The 17,183-nt window shown below is 35.2% G+C and overlaps 1 protein-coding gene, 1 long non-coding RNA gene and 1 pseudogene across 2 annotated transcripts; 2 read left to right on the forward strand and 1 right to left on the reverse strand.

Moving 5' to 3' along the window:
* Window positions 1-4,408: 4,408 nt before the first annotated feature.
* On the forward strand, window positions 4,409-5,844 carry LOC131429654 (uncharacterized). The gene has a single exon (XM_058593928.1). The coding sequence runs from the start codon at window positions 4,445-4,447 to the stop codon at window positions 5,312-5,314; it is 870 nt and encodes a 289-aa protein (XP_058449911.1). The 5' UTR covers window positions 4,409-4,444; the 3' UTR covers window positions 5,315-5,844.
* Window positions 5,845-10,309: 4,465 nt separating this feature from the next.
* Window positions 10,310-11,065, reverse strand: LOC131429657 (uncharacterized). The gene is made up of 3 exons (XR_009229447.1): window positions 10,908-11,065; window positions 10,675-10,847; window positions 10,310-10,566 (listed from the first exon to the last, which is right to left on the reverse strand). It is a non-coding gene; the product is annotated as an uncharacterized LOC131429657 (long non-coding RNA).
* A 2,887-nt stretch (window positions 11,066-13,952) lies between these two features.
* Window positions 13,953-16,861, forward strand: LOC131429199 (zinc finger protein ZFMSA12A-like; annotated as a pseudogene).
* Window positions 16,862-17,183: the final 322 nt, after the last annotated feature.

The following is a 17,183-nucleotide window of genomic DNA, read 5'->3' on the forward strand; positions in this document are numbered from 1 at the left end:
GGCGTCGACTGGTTGCTATCGCCTCCTGTGTTAATAGCAATATGAGAAGTTGTGAATTGGTTTGTATGTAATGTTTGCATATTTGTTGATTGTTTCTTTAATCAATCGAAACTTTTGACATAACATAATTTAAAAGCATCTATCTGATCTAAAAAGTTAGTAGTACTTTGATTGAATAGCAAGTCTTTCGTATGTGATCTTATTTTTCTTTGAATTCCATTGGCAATGAAGAGGTTTCAGAACTTTGCATCCCTTTTCGGCTTGTGCATCTTGAAAAATAAATATTTGTGAGATTTTAAAAACTTTTGAAAAATTTGCACGGTTTTAGAATTCCCTAACGATAATCTTAAAAACTTAGGTTTCTGGGTTTACGCAATAATTTTTCACCATTAGATTTGACCGCGGAATGATAATGGTGAATCTTTTTCAATTGAGTCAATGGATTAAATATAACTTTTTCTCAATTCTCAAATAGAATATAAAAATCTTCTGTAAAAAATGCCGTTTTGCTAAAATTATCAACACAAATTGTTGGAAAACAAAATTTTACAAACCATTTTTTCAAGTATTTCCGGTAACACAAAGACATCCAATTATATCGATCATCAAAACACTAGCCGAAACATTTAATTTCTGGTTGCTATTTACGATCTACCTGTTGACTAGTGCTCCAAAATATTAAGGCTAAGCAACATATTGTCTTACTCAAGGCTTGGAAAATCAAGATAAAAAATCGTCAGATCACTGTCAAAGAAGATCGCTTGTGATCTTTCCCAATAATGATCACTAGTGATCTGATCTGTTAAAGATCGATTAATAAGTGATCTTTAAATCACATCGATCAAAATCAGTACTGACCTTCTGTCACACAAAATCAGAACTGATTTTGAGCTAAAATTCATGTAAGATCAATCATTGGATGATTCGATCAGCTTTGGTCTTGGTGGAGGAAAATCACATATTATCAAGATTACACATCTTCTTCTTCTTCTTCACTTCTGGGTGGCGTCACCTCACTTGAGATGACACCGATTGATGGCACAGTAACTTAGCTATATTGCCAGTTAATTTTCGTTTATAGTCCTTTATAGACTTTCTTTTCACCAGACTACAAGTGAAAACCTCACTTCGTGACAACGTGGAGTCGCCAAAGTACGGATGAAAATCCTTTTTTTCTATCCAAATACTCAAATTTTCACCGCACTAACACAACACAATGTGTTCACTCATTGAGAGTTTCACCGGAAGTGGAAGATCAGACATGAGTGCCGATTGATCTACGTCTGAAATCGTTGATTGTGAAAATTAGTGACAACAGCAATCCTACATGATTTTTTAACTAAGGATAACGTGTTTCAATGAGACTTCCAAAATCAATTATCAATTTTGTATCTTTGGGGAATGCTCTTTTAACACTCCTTATCATCAGAGTTGGGAAAATACCGGTATCATTACAGCATGGTGTACGTAGTTTCAACATACACTAAATATCATTTTTACCTATTTTTTTAGGAGAAATCACTTATTGTCGATTGTGAATGACCTTTTTTTTTGCTCGGTTGGTCCCGTGTACGTACCGGTGTAGAACGTAAACCACCGCTGCTTACCACCTATCATTAGATTCACGAAAGTTAGAAAATCAATACATGGTTAAAATTTTATTGGATGAATAATTTTCATTTTCAACTGTATTAATGAATTTCTTCAGGTAAACCAGAAAATCATTTTGAATTATAGTGCTTGTCACAGAAACTTGTTTTCCTTCATGTATCGTGAAAACGAAAAGTGTACGTAAACTTTCAGAGGAGGGCGAAAAGTTTACGAGGGGGTGGTTTAAAAAATACCAAATAATGGACACGTGGCTTATGAGAAGTGAATGTTCTTAATTGAACAAGAGCACTGCGATTTGGTTTAAACGGTAGATGTATTATCAACATAATTGCTAAGTTTAAAAGTCGAACTTTGATTAAATTCAAATGTATCGTTATTTGAATTTATTCGAATTTATCGCGCTTATTTAACAAACTTAAACTTTTTTTCTCAATGAACACATAACAAAACATAATTAATAAAAACAACCAAGCAAAAAGCAGCCTTATTTGTCTTCACAGTTTTGTAACTAAATTCATATAGGTTCTCGCTCTCTCCTGATTAATTTGATGTATGTTTAAGATTTCAGTTTTAGACGACGATGACTATTTTTCCAACCAGCCTCTGGAGATGCTGAATATGCCCACCATTTTTATTTTGTACACGGAACGACCGAAATTAGCTCTGCGCCTAATTCGTATTACTGTTTTTGGATTAGTTGATTTTCACAACAAAATTTCCAAAATAACTATAAAATTAGTTAAAATTGAGAATTTACTTTGTTGAAAAAACTCTTAGTTTTAGAGAATGTGTTTAGTTGGTGAATATCCTGGACTCGAACCAGCAATATTTCAATCCAACACGAAATTCTCATTGACAACTAATTTTGTTATTAAAATCAGAAAATTTGTTTCTATTTATCTATCACCATCATTACTGAAGGACAGCACAAAAAACCAAAACTGAAATGGGTATTATTAACAAGTTTATTAGCCAAAAACTCATGAGAAGTGTCAAAGCAAAACAATCCATTAAAAAGCTAAAAAGGATAGTCTTATTGAAACTGCTTGAACATTGTTTTGATGTTTTTCGCATGTGTTCGATATATCTTTATTTAAATTTCTAAACCGATATGTAAAAATGTCGTAAACTGTTAGTGGAAATCGTATTTATTCAGAATTTGTGCGCACTTGAAGCGATTGTGCGTAATAATGTTTTTACGCGGAACAGTGAAGTGAATTTCGAATGTTTCACTCTAATTGTGATGAAGTTTTTTTGTATCTTCAAACCTTCCGAGCTGCGCCGTCCGGTGTACTATTTGTATTCGGTTTTTGTTTTCCGAGTGCTCAAAGTTTTCAGTGAGAATGAAGAAACAGTGATTTAGAAGAAAAAAAATTCAAAAAGATGTTTACGTTTCGTTTATGTCTTTTTCTTTAACACAACATCGTATTTATACCTGCCAATATAGAAAAGACAACCGCGTCTGAATTTTTTTCGGCAGTAGTGTGCCATCTAGTGGCTAGTAGTCATTAGTGGCCCTTACACGATCATTAAAAGTGTCATTACTAAGTAATGACACTTCTGCTCAAACGCTCGTCATTACTGCATTACTGTACATCATTACTTTTTAGCATTACACGTTCATTATTAATGATGAGTATTTGTAACTACTCCAGCAATAGCAATATTTTTATTTTCGTTTAGCTGAAAATAAATTTGATTTGCCATTGAAACGTTAAGGTTAATGAAATATTAACAATTTAAATCTACACTTTGTCATTTTTTCGCGTATAGTTCTAAAGACATTCATCACTTCCACAAAAAAATAAGAAGAAGAAATAATGTTGGTAATGATGGAAAATCCACAATTCCATCATTACTGAACTCGTAGACCTTACACGATCATTAAAAGTGCCATTACTTTTTAGTAATGACACTTTTAATGATCGTGTAAGGGCCGCTATTAAGGTGTTACCGTTTCGGTGACAGGGCGCCATATAGCTGCAGATTGCAGAAGCCAATTCAACCATTCATATTGGTTGAAAACAAAATTATATTTCTTTAATTCAACTAAAAAATTAGTTGACTGGATATGAAGTGTGCCTTAGCTAAGAAATGACAGTACGTTTAATTTGTGAATTCAACTAAAAAAAATAGTCATTTCAACAAATATTTTATTATTATTAAGGGAATGAGAATAAAAAATCTAAATCAGCAAAAGTAAGATTTTTTTAGTTGTCTCAAAAAATAACTAACTAAAATCAGCAAATCAACTAAATTTTTCGCGAAAATGCTGATCTCGGTCGTTCCGTGTACCTATTCAAACAAAGTTGGTTTCTTATCCTTAAGATTACCTTTACAGACATTTTTTTCTTCTTCTTCTTCTTTCTTTCTTAGTTTGATTGGAAAGGTTACAATGACCATACATCCAGCTGTTTCGTTAATAGTCACATGGACTTTACTATTTTTGACTACCTATGGTATCTCGCGGTGTCGCACGGCCGAGCCACTTCAGCACGAAAAAACTTTTTTTCCTTCTCATCTTCTAAGTAGCAACATGCATCGAACTAACAATCCTTCCCAAGTATATCTGCATTTGGATAGGAAAGGCGTCCTATAGTAAAGTAAGATGAATTCACGTCAAAAGGTTCGGACTAGGTTTAGAGTATAGCAGAATTCAATACTGTTCAGTTCGACGGGAAAGTATTAAATTATAACAGTCGGGATTCCCATTTTAAATGACCTGTATACACAAAAGATCAGCATTTTCTTCAATGGAAATGATAAGACGGTTTATATTGATTACTGTACAATGAAATAATTTTAGTCGTGTATAACACATTGTAAGAACAAGATGTTTCTAAAATTCGTGACTTTGGTAATAACAATCTGTGTGACATTCACGTCCTGCACATCGGAGGCTCGAATCAAACGTCAACAGTTTATTCCGTTAGATGCTTGCACTGTTTCACATCAAGAAATTGAGGAATTGATTCGCCTCACTAAGAATCTTAATTCGACTACGGAAAGTATACCAATTGATACTCGATTGGGATTCGATACTGATGCCAACCTTGAAAATGTTGATAAATGTGCCAAGCAACTAACGCAATTCCGCGGAACACTGCAAACAGTAATTCGAAACTACAAATCAATTAACCGAGATACTATGAATCAAGCCCAATATGAGCGAGCCAAAGCTCGTTACCAAACAGATATACAACGTCTTTTACGTAGGATAGATAATCTGAAAAGAGATGTGGAGGACAGATATCGAAATGAAGTGGAAAATTTGCGCAACAATATGCAACTATTCAAGGTGCAGCTTGACGAAAATCTTCACTTACTAGAACAAGAACGTGCCAAAACTAAAGCCACCCTTGAACGATTATGTATTGCAAACATTAGAGCTGGTAGGATAAAGGATGCAGTTGACAATTTCCGTGATCTTGATGATTTTCCATATCAACGGATTGTTACTGAGGTGTACGAAAATGATCCGAGAAACGCAGATCTTTTGCTTAATTTCTTAGAAGTAATGGATCTCAGCTATAAGCCAGTTCGTGGATATGAAACATTGTTCGAACACATGAAGCGCCACAACCAACTAAATGGAACTGAAGGCCGTCGATTACTAACACATATCATGGCCCTGATAACGGTGGATGATGAAAATGCTCGACGAGCGTCGAATTTGTTAAAAGTTTATAAGACAAATGTTTAAATCCACATACACGGTTATCTGATATCTGATGGTTTTGGTGAAATAGAATGACATAGTTTGACATGTTTAGTGATACTTTGCACCAAATTTTGCTTTTGCTAGAGAGATACGTATTATTTCGATAGGAAAATTGAGCAAAAATTTGGGTGATGCAGATAAACCATGCTAAGTTTGTGTATTATTTTACGATTCTGTTCATATCCAAATTTGTGTTAGATAGCGAAATGTACAGTCGGATTCGGAAAATTATTTTCGTTTCTTCTATAGGGTAGCTCAATAGCAGAGCAGTGCTAGGGATCAGAAATCAAATCATGTCCATGAGGGATACTATTTCGCAAATGCCATTCATGGGTAGTTTTCTCTTACTGATAAATATATAAACATGTAGATGTCCTAATGAAAAAAATGAAATGAAAAAAAAAACAAACTAACATTATTAGTCATGAAATCTCACGTATCATGTTCGCTGCTTTACTTGGAAGCGTAGGTTATAAAGGAATGTTAATATATTTCCACTCTTATTAAATTTATATTCACAACTTTTTAGATTCGATTATCTTTCGTGTTCCTAAATATATGTGTACGTTTTTAATGTGATATTTGAAGGTTGAAACAATGAAAGAAAATCATCGAACTGAAAAATATATAGGATTCATAAACGACATCTTCAGGATTCCGCTAAAGTGGAAAGTCTTATTCCACCCGCCGTATGGCCCAGATATTGCTCCTTCCGGCTATTATTTGTTTCGGTCGATGAAGCATGGCCTGACTGACAAGCACTTTTCCAATTACACTGATAAAAATTTGCACGGTCGATTCATATGAAAACACCACTTCAATTTAATATGCTTTTTCATATAATACATAACCAAGGCGATTTGTTTCAAGATTTTATTTGCAAATTCACTAAGATGCGAGATTAGATTATTTTTCACTTAGCTTTGATGTGTTTTTTCTTTTGGATGTGATGTGTTTTGCTATTTGTGTTAAACATGTGTTAAACACTTCATTTTCTAGTGCGAATGAGTACAGCACAAATGTAAAACACTTAAATCGGTCAACACTGTTTCAATTAAAATCTATTTGGAAAACTATGTGACATTCACATGAAATGCGTATAGAATCTAGAGGTAACGATATATCTGATCGTTTTTAAATGCATTTCATGTAAACGTAGCATGATTTCCACTAAATATCAACAGTTTTTACACTCATTTTATGAGTTAAGTGTTTATTTTCATGAATTCCATGTGTTCTACAAGTAGTGATAAGCGGCCCTTACACGAGAATTATTTTTGTCATTTTTAATGATGACTAAATAATGATATTTCAAATTTGCATAGAAAACTCGTACCATACACGTTCATTAAAATGATATTATTTTTTAGTAATGACACTTTTAATGATCGTGTAAGGTCCGGTATAGATCGAATGCTTTGCACATGATGCTAACGTGCAAATTATTTTCAGTGTACGAGGTCTGTTCAAAAAGTTCCCGGAATTTTTTAATTGCGCGCGTCTGGAGAGTCCGGTGGTCAAAATTTTTTTTTTATTGTGTTGGTACATATGTCCCTAATGTATGGTGAAATTTTCAGCTGTATTCATTGTTTACATTCTGTCTTGTAGCGGCTGGTGTAGACGTGTTTTTTGGAGCTCGGCGATTTTTGTCTTGGTGACGTTGGGTGCTTCCATGTGGACGATTGTGCTTTTGTTTCGACATCATAACCGTACACCCATGTTTCATCACCAGTTATGACCCTTTCAAGTAAATTTGGATCGTCGTTGCCGTCGTTTAACAGCTCCTGAGCGATGGTAATGCGTTTGTTTTTTTGATCAAAATTCAGCAGTTTTGGAACGAATTTCCTGCCACTCGTTTCATGCCCAAAACATTTGAAAAAATATGATGGCATGAGCCAACTGATATGCCAACTTCATCAGCAACTTCTCTAATAGTGATTCGGCGATCATCCATAATCATTTTTTCCACTTTTCCTACATTTTCATCGATTATTGACGTGCTGGGTCGACCGGAGCGTTCGTCGTCTTCAACGTCTTCGCGGCCATCTTGGAAACGCTTATACCACTCGTAAACACTTGTTTTTTTCATAGCAGACTCACCGTAGGCTCTCTGTAACATTTCGCACACTTGGTTACACTTTATTTCATTTTTCACGCAAAATTTAATACAAATTCTTTGACTCTTCAATTCTTCCATTGTTTAAACTAACAAAAATCGCCGAGCTAAAAAAAACACGTCTACACCAGCCGCTACAAGACAGAATGTAAACAATGAATACAGCTGAAAATTTTACCATACATTAGGGACATATGTACCAACACAATAAAAGAAAATGTTTGACCACCGGACTCTCCAGACGCGCGCAATTAAAAAATTCCGGGAACTTTTTGAACAGACCTCGTATATGTTAATGGAGTTAAAAAAATCAATCGATTCGTGGATTGCGACTAAACAAGTCGAATTTTTCAAAAAGGGCATCTGTAAGTAGCCAGGAAGATAGGAAAAGGTAGTGGCTAGCGAGCAGAGATGACAGATAAAAAAATTAAACATCTTCAGATATGGTTGCAAAAGTCTGTGAACAACGTTGCCAGGTATACCGATTTATCGGTTTTTATACAGATATTTGACCTCTATACCGCAATACAGATATGTACTCCCAAAATACCGATAATTCACGGATCGTACAGATAAATACCGATTTTCGTTGATAGCATGGATAGACAGGATGAAAGGTTGGCAACGAGACCTTTTTTTTTGCTCACCAAAATGAGCTTTGGTGACATTTCCGTGAAGTAATGTTAACGAGATTCGGATACCGATATGGTACAGATAGAATTTTGCGCCGAATACAGATTTTTGGAAAAATGACCTGGCAACGCTGTCTGTAAATCCGAGAAAATTTCTGCGGGTTTTCATTTCTCTATAAAGTATTTCACATAATATTATGGCAGTATTTACTTGAAGTCATGATATGTTCTATGATAATTCAATGATGCGTTTTTTCCATGCAATATCTAGGTGTTATGAAGATTTTCTCATATTACCATAAAAAAAATTTATTCCAGAAAATTAAAGCATGACACATAGAATATCAATGATTTGTACCCTACTGCAAATTAACATTATATTCACACTTCCGCTAGTACAGTCATCAACTAACAAAACCTTCAAACTGTAACACGCTATACCTAATAATCAATAGCCGACAAAACCTGTAAAGTGAAAAATTTTAGTTAACATAAAACATAACAATTCTTCTGTTTTGTAAACTGGCTGTGGATTATAATAACACTTTATTTCCCAGCAAATAACATATATGGAATAAACATATAAGAAACATTGTAATACTTATTATATGTCAACCAAAGTTGAGTTGATGTTATCCGCAATGCCTATGTTGATTCAATCCTTCTATACCTTTATATCAAGAAAAAAAATTGGTTCAATTCATCTATGATCTTATTTGTATAACGTCACAACTAAGCTTACTGTTTTAATGAACCGTATTAGTTTTAATTCTTACAAACCGGAGCAATTTTTCCGCGCGATAAACCAGAGAATTTTCATCTCTCAACAATTCAAAAGGAGGTTTTCAACAATTCAAACGTATGTATTGATTATCAATAGAATGTTTGAAAATTGCATTACATTACATAACACATTTTCTTTACACAAAATATTCGATGCAGAGATAAATAAAATACCAAGGTTTGATTGTGGTATGGGTATATGTGAATAATGTGAAAATTTCTCCCGACAAAAGGGCCAAATGTTTTGAAAATTGGCAATATCAATCAAAAGCTTGGTGTTTAGCATTTTGAAAACAGATATAAATCGAAATAAAAGTGGTTTCAAAAATTACCTTGCAAATTAGTCGGAAAGAAATCATTTAGTTCTTAAAAACAAACAAAAATGTATGATTATAAAAAAACAAAAATGTATGATTATAACAAACAAAAGCGTTAGTTGAAATACTAAATTTTAGTTTATTTATATCATCTGATCGAAAAGCACTTTCTCGTAAGTGCTACAGTAAGATATGGCGATATGAAGAATGAACGCTGATCTCATTAAAAAAGCTTAATGTTTAGGAATGGCATTGCTACTCTGTAATGAAGTTATCATTAGGTCGACGACACGACCAGGCACTCTGAAGAAAAATCGGCTTGAAAATGTCCGGTAATGATTTACCATCAGTTACCAAAATCGAGCGATCCCTCGTATTTGATAAAAATTATCTTGTCGAGCAACACTCTTTAGTTGCTACGAGCTAGTTTCCAAGAAGTCCCAATACAAATAAACAAATAGTTTGCCACCGGAACAAAACGGGGGTTTGCTTCAGGTAAATAATACAATGAATTATACTAGCGAAAAATCGGGCCTGGCTCATTTTCCTTCAGAGCAAAGTCGGTGCCCAATCTCTGCAAATTCACGGAAAATCTTGTCAACTTCATCCAGAAAAAAATGTCGAATATGACCTCCCGCCTCAGATGGCTGACGTGAACGACATCACTATAGCTTGAAACATTTCCGCCGAAAAAGGAACCATTACCGCCTGATAGATTTGGTGTGTTGATAAATCATTTCTATGTCGTTGGCTGATTCGATGGAGCAAAGTAGAAGGTCGGTTTCAGGTTTCCCATTGCTAATGAAGTGAAAAATTACCAAACGGACTCAAATAGTTGACACAGTCGGAAAATTCCGATGCGGTGAGATATTGTAAGCTAAATGACGTAATGGAAAACCGACCGACTTTCCCATGGGTTTAATACACTTATCTTGAAAATCAGATACATAATCCACATATTCTAAGAACGTTTTGTCTATCACTGTCGTCTGGATTATCACCCTCATTTTCGATACACCTAACAAACCAACGTCCGCGTCATATCTTTTGACTAATGCACTGAAAAGATAATGATAACCTAGTGATTTTAACTCGGATTGTAATTACTACAAGAAATAAAATGTTGAGCTGAGTTCATTAGGGATGCTTTATTTTTTATACAACATCGATCACATGAATAATTTCCTACCGCTCCGACGAGATCCGAATCCGACTCGATGCCATTTGCCTAAAATCATTATCAGTTCTTGAATGCTGCTGAATTGGTGCTGGCATTTTCAGTTCGCTTTCTGGAACATTTTACTACCTTACTATCTACATCATTTTACTATCTATCAAAAAGTCACAATACTGCTCCATCTCCAATGCGATCCTGATAACTGGTTTCTGAAATATAACTGCATGTATATAAATTTTGAATGCTAGGCAAAACACACCAAATTATTTGGTTCTGTATCAATCTCGTATTATTGAAACGATATACTAGAAAATTACCAATTTTCTGACCGTAAGCTGTCGTATGTTCCTGTTTCCAACCGAGGCGCTCATAAACTACTCCATAAGTTAATAGTTCCGCATCGTAAACAAAGCTCAATTTCTGGTAATAATACAAGCAACTTGCAGTTCAACTTGGCAGATACTTGTTGCTCGGCTTCGCAACGGGTATACTGCAAAATAAAGCAAATTTGTAAAATCTCTTGTATGCATATATTTTAGAAATACCTTACCTGGTACTTGGCCGACGAAGTCATTTTTCCAGTAAAAACAATCACGCTTTGAATCCTTTTAAGACTATTTTTATTTACCAACGAAATAACAGTGGTAACTAAGGTAACTGTTATTCTAAATCAACAATTTTTGCCTTTGTTGCCAGTTTCAATAATTCTTCGAACAATTTAGTTTTGACATTACGAGTTACTGAGGGGTAGTTAAATTTGCGATATAGTTTTGAGTAAGTAAATTCTTGTAAAAATAATTTTTCGTGATGCACTAGTTCCACCTATATTGTACTGCGCGAACTATTTACTATCGGTACACCCCTTGTGTTACGTAAAAGTTTTTTTACTAGTTGATTTCCCCTCGTTTGTCAATACTGATCTGCTGCTTGCAGGGATGCCTGATTTCATCAAAATATTTGATAATGAATCGTCACAATAAATTATTGGATTACGTTGATAATATATTTAACTTTTTCAGCGAAGTTGGAAGGTAAACAATTATTTTTTTTTCAACGTTGTTCATCCAGACTATTTTTGATTGCGTTGGTAATTTTCACCCGAAATTAAGTGGCGGCAGACCAGAAGCAAGTAAATATTGTAACAAAACGGGTTCGATTTTGTATTGCGTTGGAGGATGAGAGGTAGGCACAATTATGTATATAGTTTTGGCAATATGTATTAAATCTGTATCCTGCATGAAATTCGCATGGAGGTATACAAATCAATACCTTTCAGGTAATTCTGTAAATGAAAAAAATAAACACAGTCTAGATGACAGACAGGATGTTTTTGATAGGGTAACGTGGCGCCATCATGACATATGCGAGTACTGTCCCAACTAAAGGAATATTCGAAATGACCGTTTATATGGTTAAAGAATCTAATTTGAGTGTCCTGTTTGTTAATCTGTGGACGAGTGGCAGGTCGTGCCGTCGATTAGGTTTTACATGAACATGACATAACCTCACAAAATTCATTGAATGAATATCATTTAACAGCTAACGGCGGTTTGTTTATGTGTTCACTCTAATTTGAATACGTGTTAAAAGATATGTAAACAAACCACCGATAGCTGTCAAAGATGAATTTGATGCATCGGCAGTTCTTGCAAAACCTAAACGTGAAAGTAGAATATAGATAGACATTTTTAACACAGGGTAATACAGATTTTCTGTAAAAGTATCTGACATTTCTGGATTGCGCATAAAGTACTGAAATCCCATACAGATTTATAAAGAAAATGTTATGTACTACATATAAGTATAATCGAAAACCATATTATGAATAAGATGAAATAAGAGTACAAAAAATACTGATTAAAAATATAAGAGCTGGAAACTGGCAGACCCTGCCAGCTTGGAGCGAACTCGATCTTCAATTGAGCAACGCCATGGCAAGGGATTACTGACATTTGACATTTCTCTCCCCTACTGATGGCTTTGCAACTAGGCAGAGGACTGTAGATAAGTTGATTTCGAGACTGAAACCAGTTTACAAATGTTTTGCGCAATCTAGTCCGAAAATCCATTTCTTCCGTTCCTGAATATTCTCCGTGATAATGTTGAGGCTGGACTTCTGGATAACTAGCCGTAATACTCCAATGCCATCCAGCACCAGAGATTGCTATTACCACCAGCCCGGTGGCAAGGATAGGGCGCTCCAGCAAGTGCTATCGTAGCCAACATCTGGGGCATTTGGTGGGCAATCAAATCGCTCAGAGTAAGGGTAAACAAACATTCGAGCATTTCAAATCGAGTAAAATCTCAATTTCCTTATCGTAGTGATGATATTCTGATCGATACTTTGCGGGGAAGTGCGGTAAAGGATACTGAATAAACAAGTAGTCTGTAAAATCCAATTTTTTGTAAGCCATTCTTCTTCATTGTTTCGGTTTTTCCAGAATGATGCTGGCCACAGTTTCATGACGTCATAGCAGGAGGCTGATTACCACAGATAACAGATATACAGGCTCACATATGAACCCTGTGTAAAATTTGCTCAATCAGCGTGGCGAACACTTGCAGATGTCACAACGATCGACAAAATGTTCCACCACGATTTGGGTTCCGCTTTCGCATGAACCACAGTTTTTTGGTGCAACATTCACATTACGCTAGATTTTCGTTTTGCTGTTCGATAAATTGACAAGTTTATTTTTGTTTTATTCCGATCGAATTCTCATGTGATTTATGCGACATGGAAATAAAGTTGTCTTTACCACTTAGGGAAATCGTGTGATAAGTGTTGAAATTGTTGTAGTTTGAATATTTCTATAACAGGCAGGAGGATTTTGTTATCGTTCTGGAACGTAGTGGAACGTTTTGAAAGATCGCGGCGAACAGTCGAGTAGGTGGCAATACTGTTTCCAACGTATAGCAAATTTGAAATATTCACAGGATTTTGAAAAATTTTGTTCGACACTGTATATCTGTTATCTGTGCTATTACTGATATATAACAGAAAAGAATTCCAATTATGAAGATATGATGAATGAATGTTTATTTAATCTCTCATTCTAGAGCCATAATGTACTAGAATAACATAGAATTTCGAAGATTTCGTTCTATTATTTTCATACAGGGTTATAAAAATTCTCTAAGAAAATACGCGGCATCTCTGGCTGTAGAATAGATGATTAATACTAGTGTGAGTGTGCCAAAGATGCCCAGTAAATTTTGTCGAGCCGCATAGGGCCGATTATTGAAGAAATATTTTATCGAAAAATTGTGCAATGCTTAGAAAACAGTTAAGATAACCATAAACTTGTTCACAAAAATCTCCAACACGAAATAGAACTGATTCTTGCTTGTTTTAAACTAATGAAACTCTAAGCACTTTTTCCGCAGTGTATAATTATAAAATTTATAAATGTTTTTACGTCAGTGTAAAATCGAACCCCGCAATATCCGTATACGCTGCATCGGTGTGCGTAACAGAGACGTCAAATTGCTCAATTGCGCAAAACGACACAACGACCTTTTGAATTGCAGTGTCTGTGAATTTGACACTCGAGAAACATCAACAAAACTCTTCTTTCAATATTATACCCATCTTTCAAAACGTCCTATCTACGTGAGAGAACGCTTTGTTTAATATTTTCTTTTGCTAATCTATCAATCGGTTTTCTATTATCCCATCTCCAAATATAATAAGTACGCTTTTCAAAAATATGCCAACACGAAAAGTATTTTATCGATCCGATTTAAATTTCTATAAAAAAGGGAAATATGGTAGTTTATGAAAAAAAAAAGATATACAAAAATACGCACCCAATAGTATATACGACTTTTTCGGAAAGAACCTAGAACACATCGAAAAGTATACAAACATCTGAAAAAATGGAAAAGCCTCTAAACATAAAAATTGAACACAAAATCTGTCGAATTTGCATTCGATCATTTTCTGATGATGATCACCTATTAAATGAAATGATTGATGGAGTGAGTTTGCTATCCATGCTTCAAGATATATTACTGAAGTTGAAGGTAAGATAGTTTTTTGTGATGTTATGACTAAGACCATGGTTTGGTCCAACTAGCCTTGGCGGGTGAGATATTTTTTTGTGTCTTTAATAGACAAACACTTTGCTTCTAGATTCCTACCGAAGAAAGTGTTTTATCTAGCTGTTGCGGGACCTGCAAGGATGAATTGATAATAGCCCACCGTTTTGTTAGAAAAATCTTAGAGGCACAAGTCAATATTAACAACGTACTAGAAACTGAACTGTAAGCATAAATTTTATGTAAATACTTAAAAATAGCCGTTATTGGATTTTATATTATAGGGATCCTCTGAATAATATTCCAAATGTTATAGAAACTATTATAAAATCGGAGGGCGAGGAAGAAGTAATGCCATCTTGTTATGAAACTAAAATCGTAGACTGTATATCAACACAAGATAGTTCATCTACAACTCGACCTAAACGGCTGGTTAAAAAATTAGATGAAGTTCCTGACGAGAAATTTTTTTTTCTTAGTGAACAAGAAGATGAAACTAGTTCAGAAAGTTGCGAAGAGCCGAAATACAAGAAAAACTGTAATAAACCTGAACGCCTTCCTAATAGATGCTGTGGTTGTAATGTGCCGTTGAGTACATTCGAAAAAGCTCTGGATCATTCTGATAAATTGCACTACAGAAACAAAACTACAAATAGTGAAGAAATTCTAAAGAAACCGTTTGAATGTAGTATTTGTTATCAAAGATTCGAAACCAAAAAAAATCTCCTTCAGCATCAAAGAAAAATGTATTCCAAGGAACTACACTTCTGCAAACGTTGTCCAGATAGTTTTGCAAATGCTTTTAATCTGCGAGAGCATGAGAAAATATTTCACAAAAGGGTGAAAATTATTCAACAAATTGATGAAATGCGACTGAATATTCACAAATGTTGCGTTTGTCGTCAACAATTCGACTCCAAAGATATTCTCAAAGATCACGCAAAAAAAGAACACATACCGCAATTAGAAACTCTTGATCTAGATAACCAATATGAATGCGAAATTTGTTCTCGTCGGTTCAAATCAGATAAAATACTTATTGAACATCAGCGCAGACCATTTCGTAAACATCGTTTCCAGTGCTCTCAATGTGGAAAAACATACAAAGACAAGCGATCATTTTCTGATCATGAACAAAGTCATGCCAATATTCGAAAGTATGAGTGCCCGATTTGCAAAATGCGATTTGCATTGAAACCGAATTTCGTAACCCATGTGCGATACCATTCTGTACCGGACGATCTGTATAAGTGTGAATATTGTAGTCGAGGATTCAAGAAGAAACATTTGTTGCAAGAACATCAGGTAATCCATAGCGAAAGGGAAGACCGCCCGTTCAAATGTCACTTGTGCCCTAATACATTCACTCGAAAGGATCGGTTAGATTATCATATCAAAGGTCATCTAGATGAAAAGCCGTTTAAGTGCCCCAAATGTTCTGCATCGTACATACATGAGCGCGATTTGAAAAGGCACAACAGGACGAAACATGAAGATGTCAGACCATTTGTATGCAATGTGTGTTCGAAAGCATTTAACCGGAAAGATGCATATGGAAAACATATTAAAATACATAAGACAGAAAAATAAAATGTTGAAAACTAGTTTTGAACAAGCAACATGTTCTTAATCAAAATCAAAACACATGAAATGTCTTTTATTTTAGTAGCACGAATTTAACTGCTTTTAAAATCTATTAGAAGAACGAAGCTGTAGATTATTAAAATCTGGCTTGGTTACCGGTTAATCAGAACTAATTGGCTCAAGTGGCACGTTACCCTCGCGAAAGGCCACCGCTTTCAACTGATTCAGAGCTGCAAAAAAAAAATTGTGTTGTTTGGGAGTTACCATATGTTTGTGCTTAGAACACATAACTATGTATACTTTTTTTCACGTTTCGCCTTAGAATCGTCATAGGTGGCATAATCGTGACAAGGGTTTCTTCGATGAATTGAATAAGTCGTCGAACGTTCAGGTTTCGATGGCAAACGGAAATAGTACTCTACCTGGACGTTTTGGTTGCGATAGTTTTCTAAGTGTAACTGGATCAGGTAAATCGATAAAAATAGAATTGGGCAAAGTTTTATATGTGCTTGATTTGGACAGTGGATTGTTGTCCATAAGGGATATAATGTACTATTCAAACGGGATAGCGTCGAAGTGATTGACCAGTCGAATGCAATTATTGCTCTAGGTGAGCGAAGTGGTGATTTGTACGAGTTGAAACAATCAGAGTGTGCAGCGGTAGCTAAGCGATACACACATTCCATCAATTGTCAACATACGTGGCACCGGCGATTTGGGCATCGGCATCAATCGGTGTTCGACAGCATCAAGAAGGAACAACTGGTGATGGGTATGAAGCTGGTCGATTGTGGTGCGAGCAATGCCTGGAAGGAAAAATGTCTCGATTGCCTTTCCCACAGCAATCAGAGCGGAAAAGCACTAAGCCGATGGATTTAATCCATACAGATTTGTGCGGACCAATGAAAAACACCACGGTTGGTGGGCGGAAGTATTTTTTAACACATCGATGATTTCAGTAGATATCTTGTTTTATACTTGTTAAAAGTAAAATCTCAGGCATTCAAAACTATGTTCGATTGGTGGAAAATAAATTCGAAAGAAAGCCACAGATTATTCGTCCCGATCGCGGTGGCGAGTTCGAGGAATTCAAAAGGTTCTACCAATCAGAAGGGATTCAGATGCAGCTGACTGCAGGTTATTCACCGGAACAGAATGGTGTTGCCGAACGTCGTAATCGTTACTTGCAAGAGATGGCAAT

The sequence above is a fragment of the Malaya genurostris genome, chromosome 2 (assembly GCF_030247185.1).
Source record: "Malaya genurostris strain Urasoe2022 chromosome 2, Malgen_1.1, whole genome shotgun sequence".
NCBI lineage: Eukaryota > Metazoa > Arthropoda > Insecta > Diptera > Culicidae > Malaya > Malaya genurostris.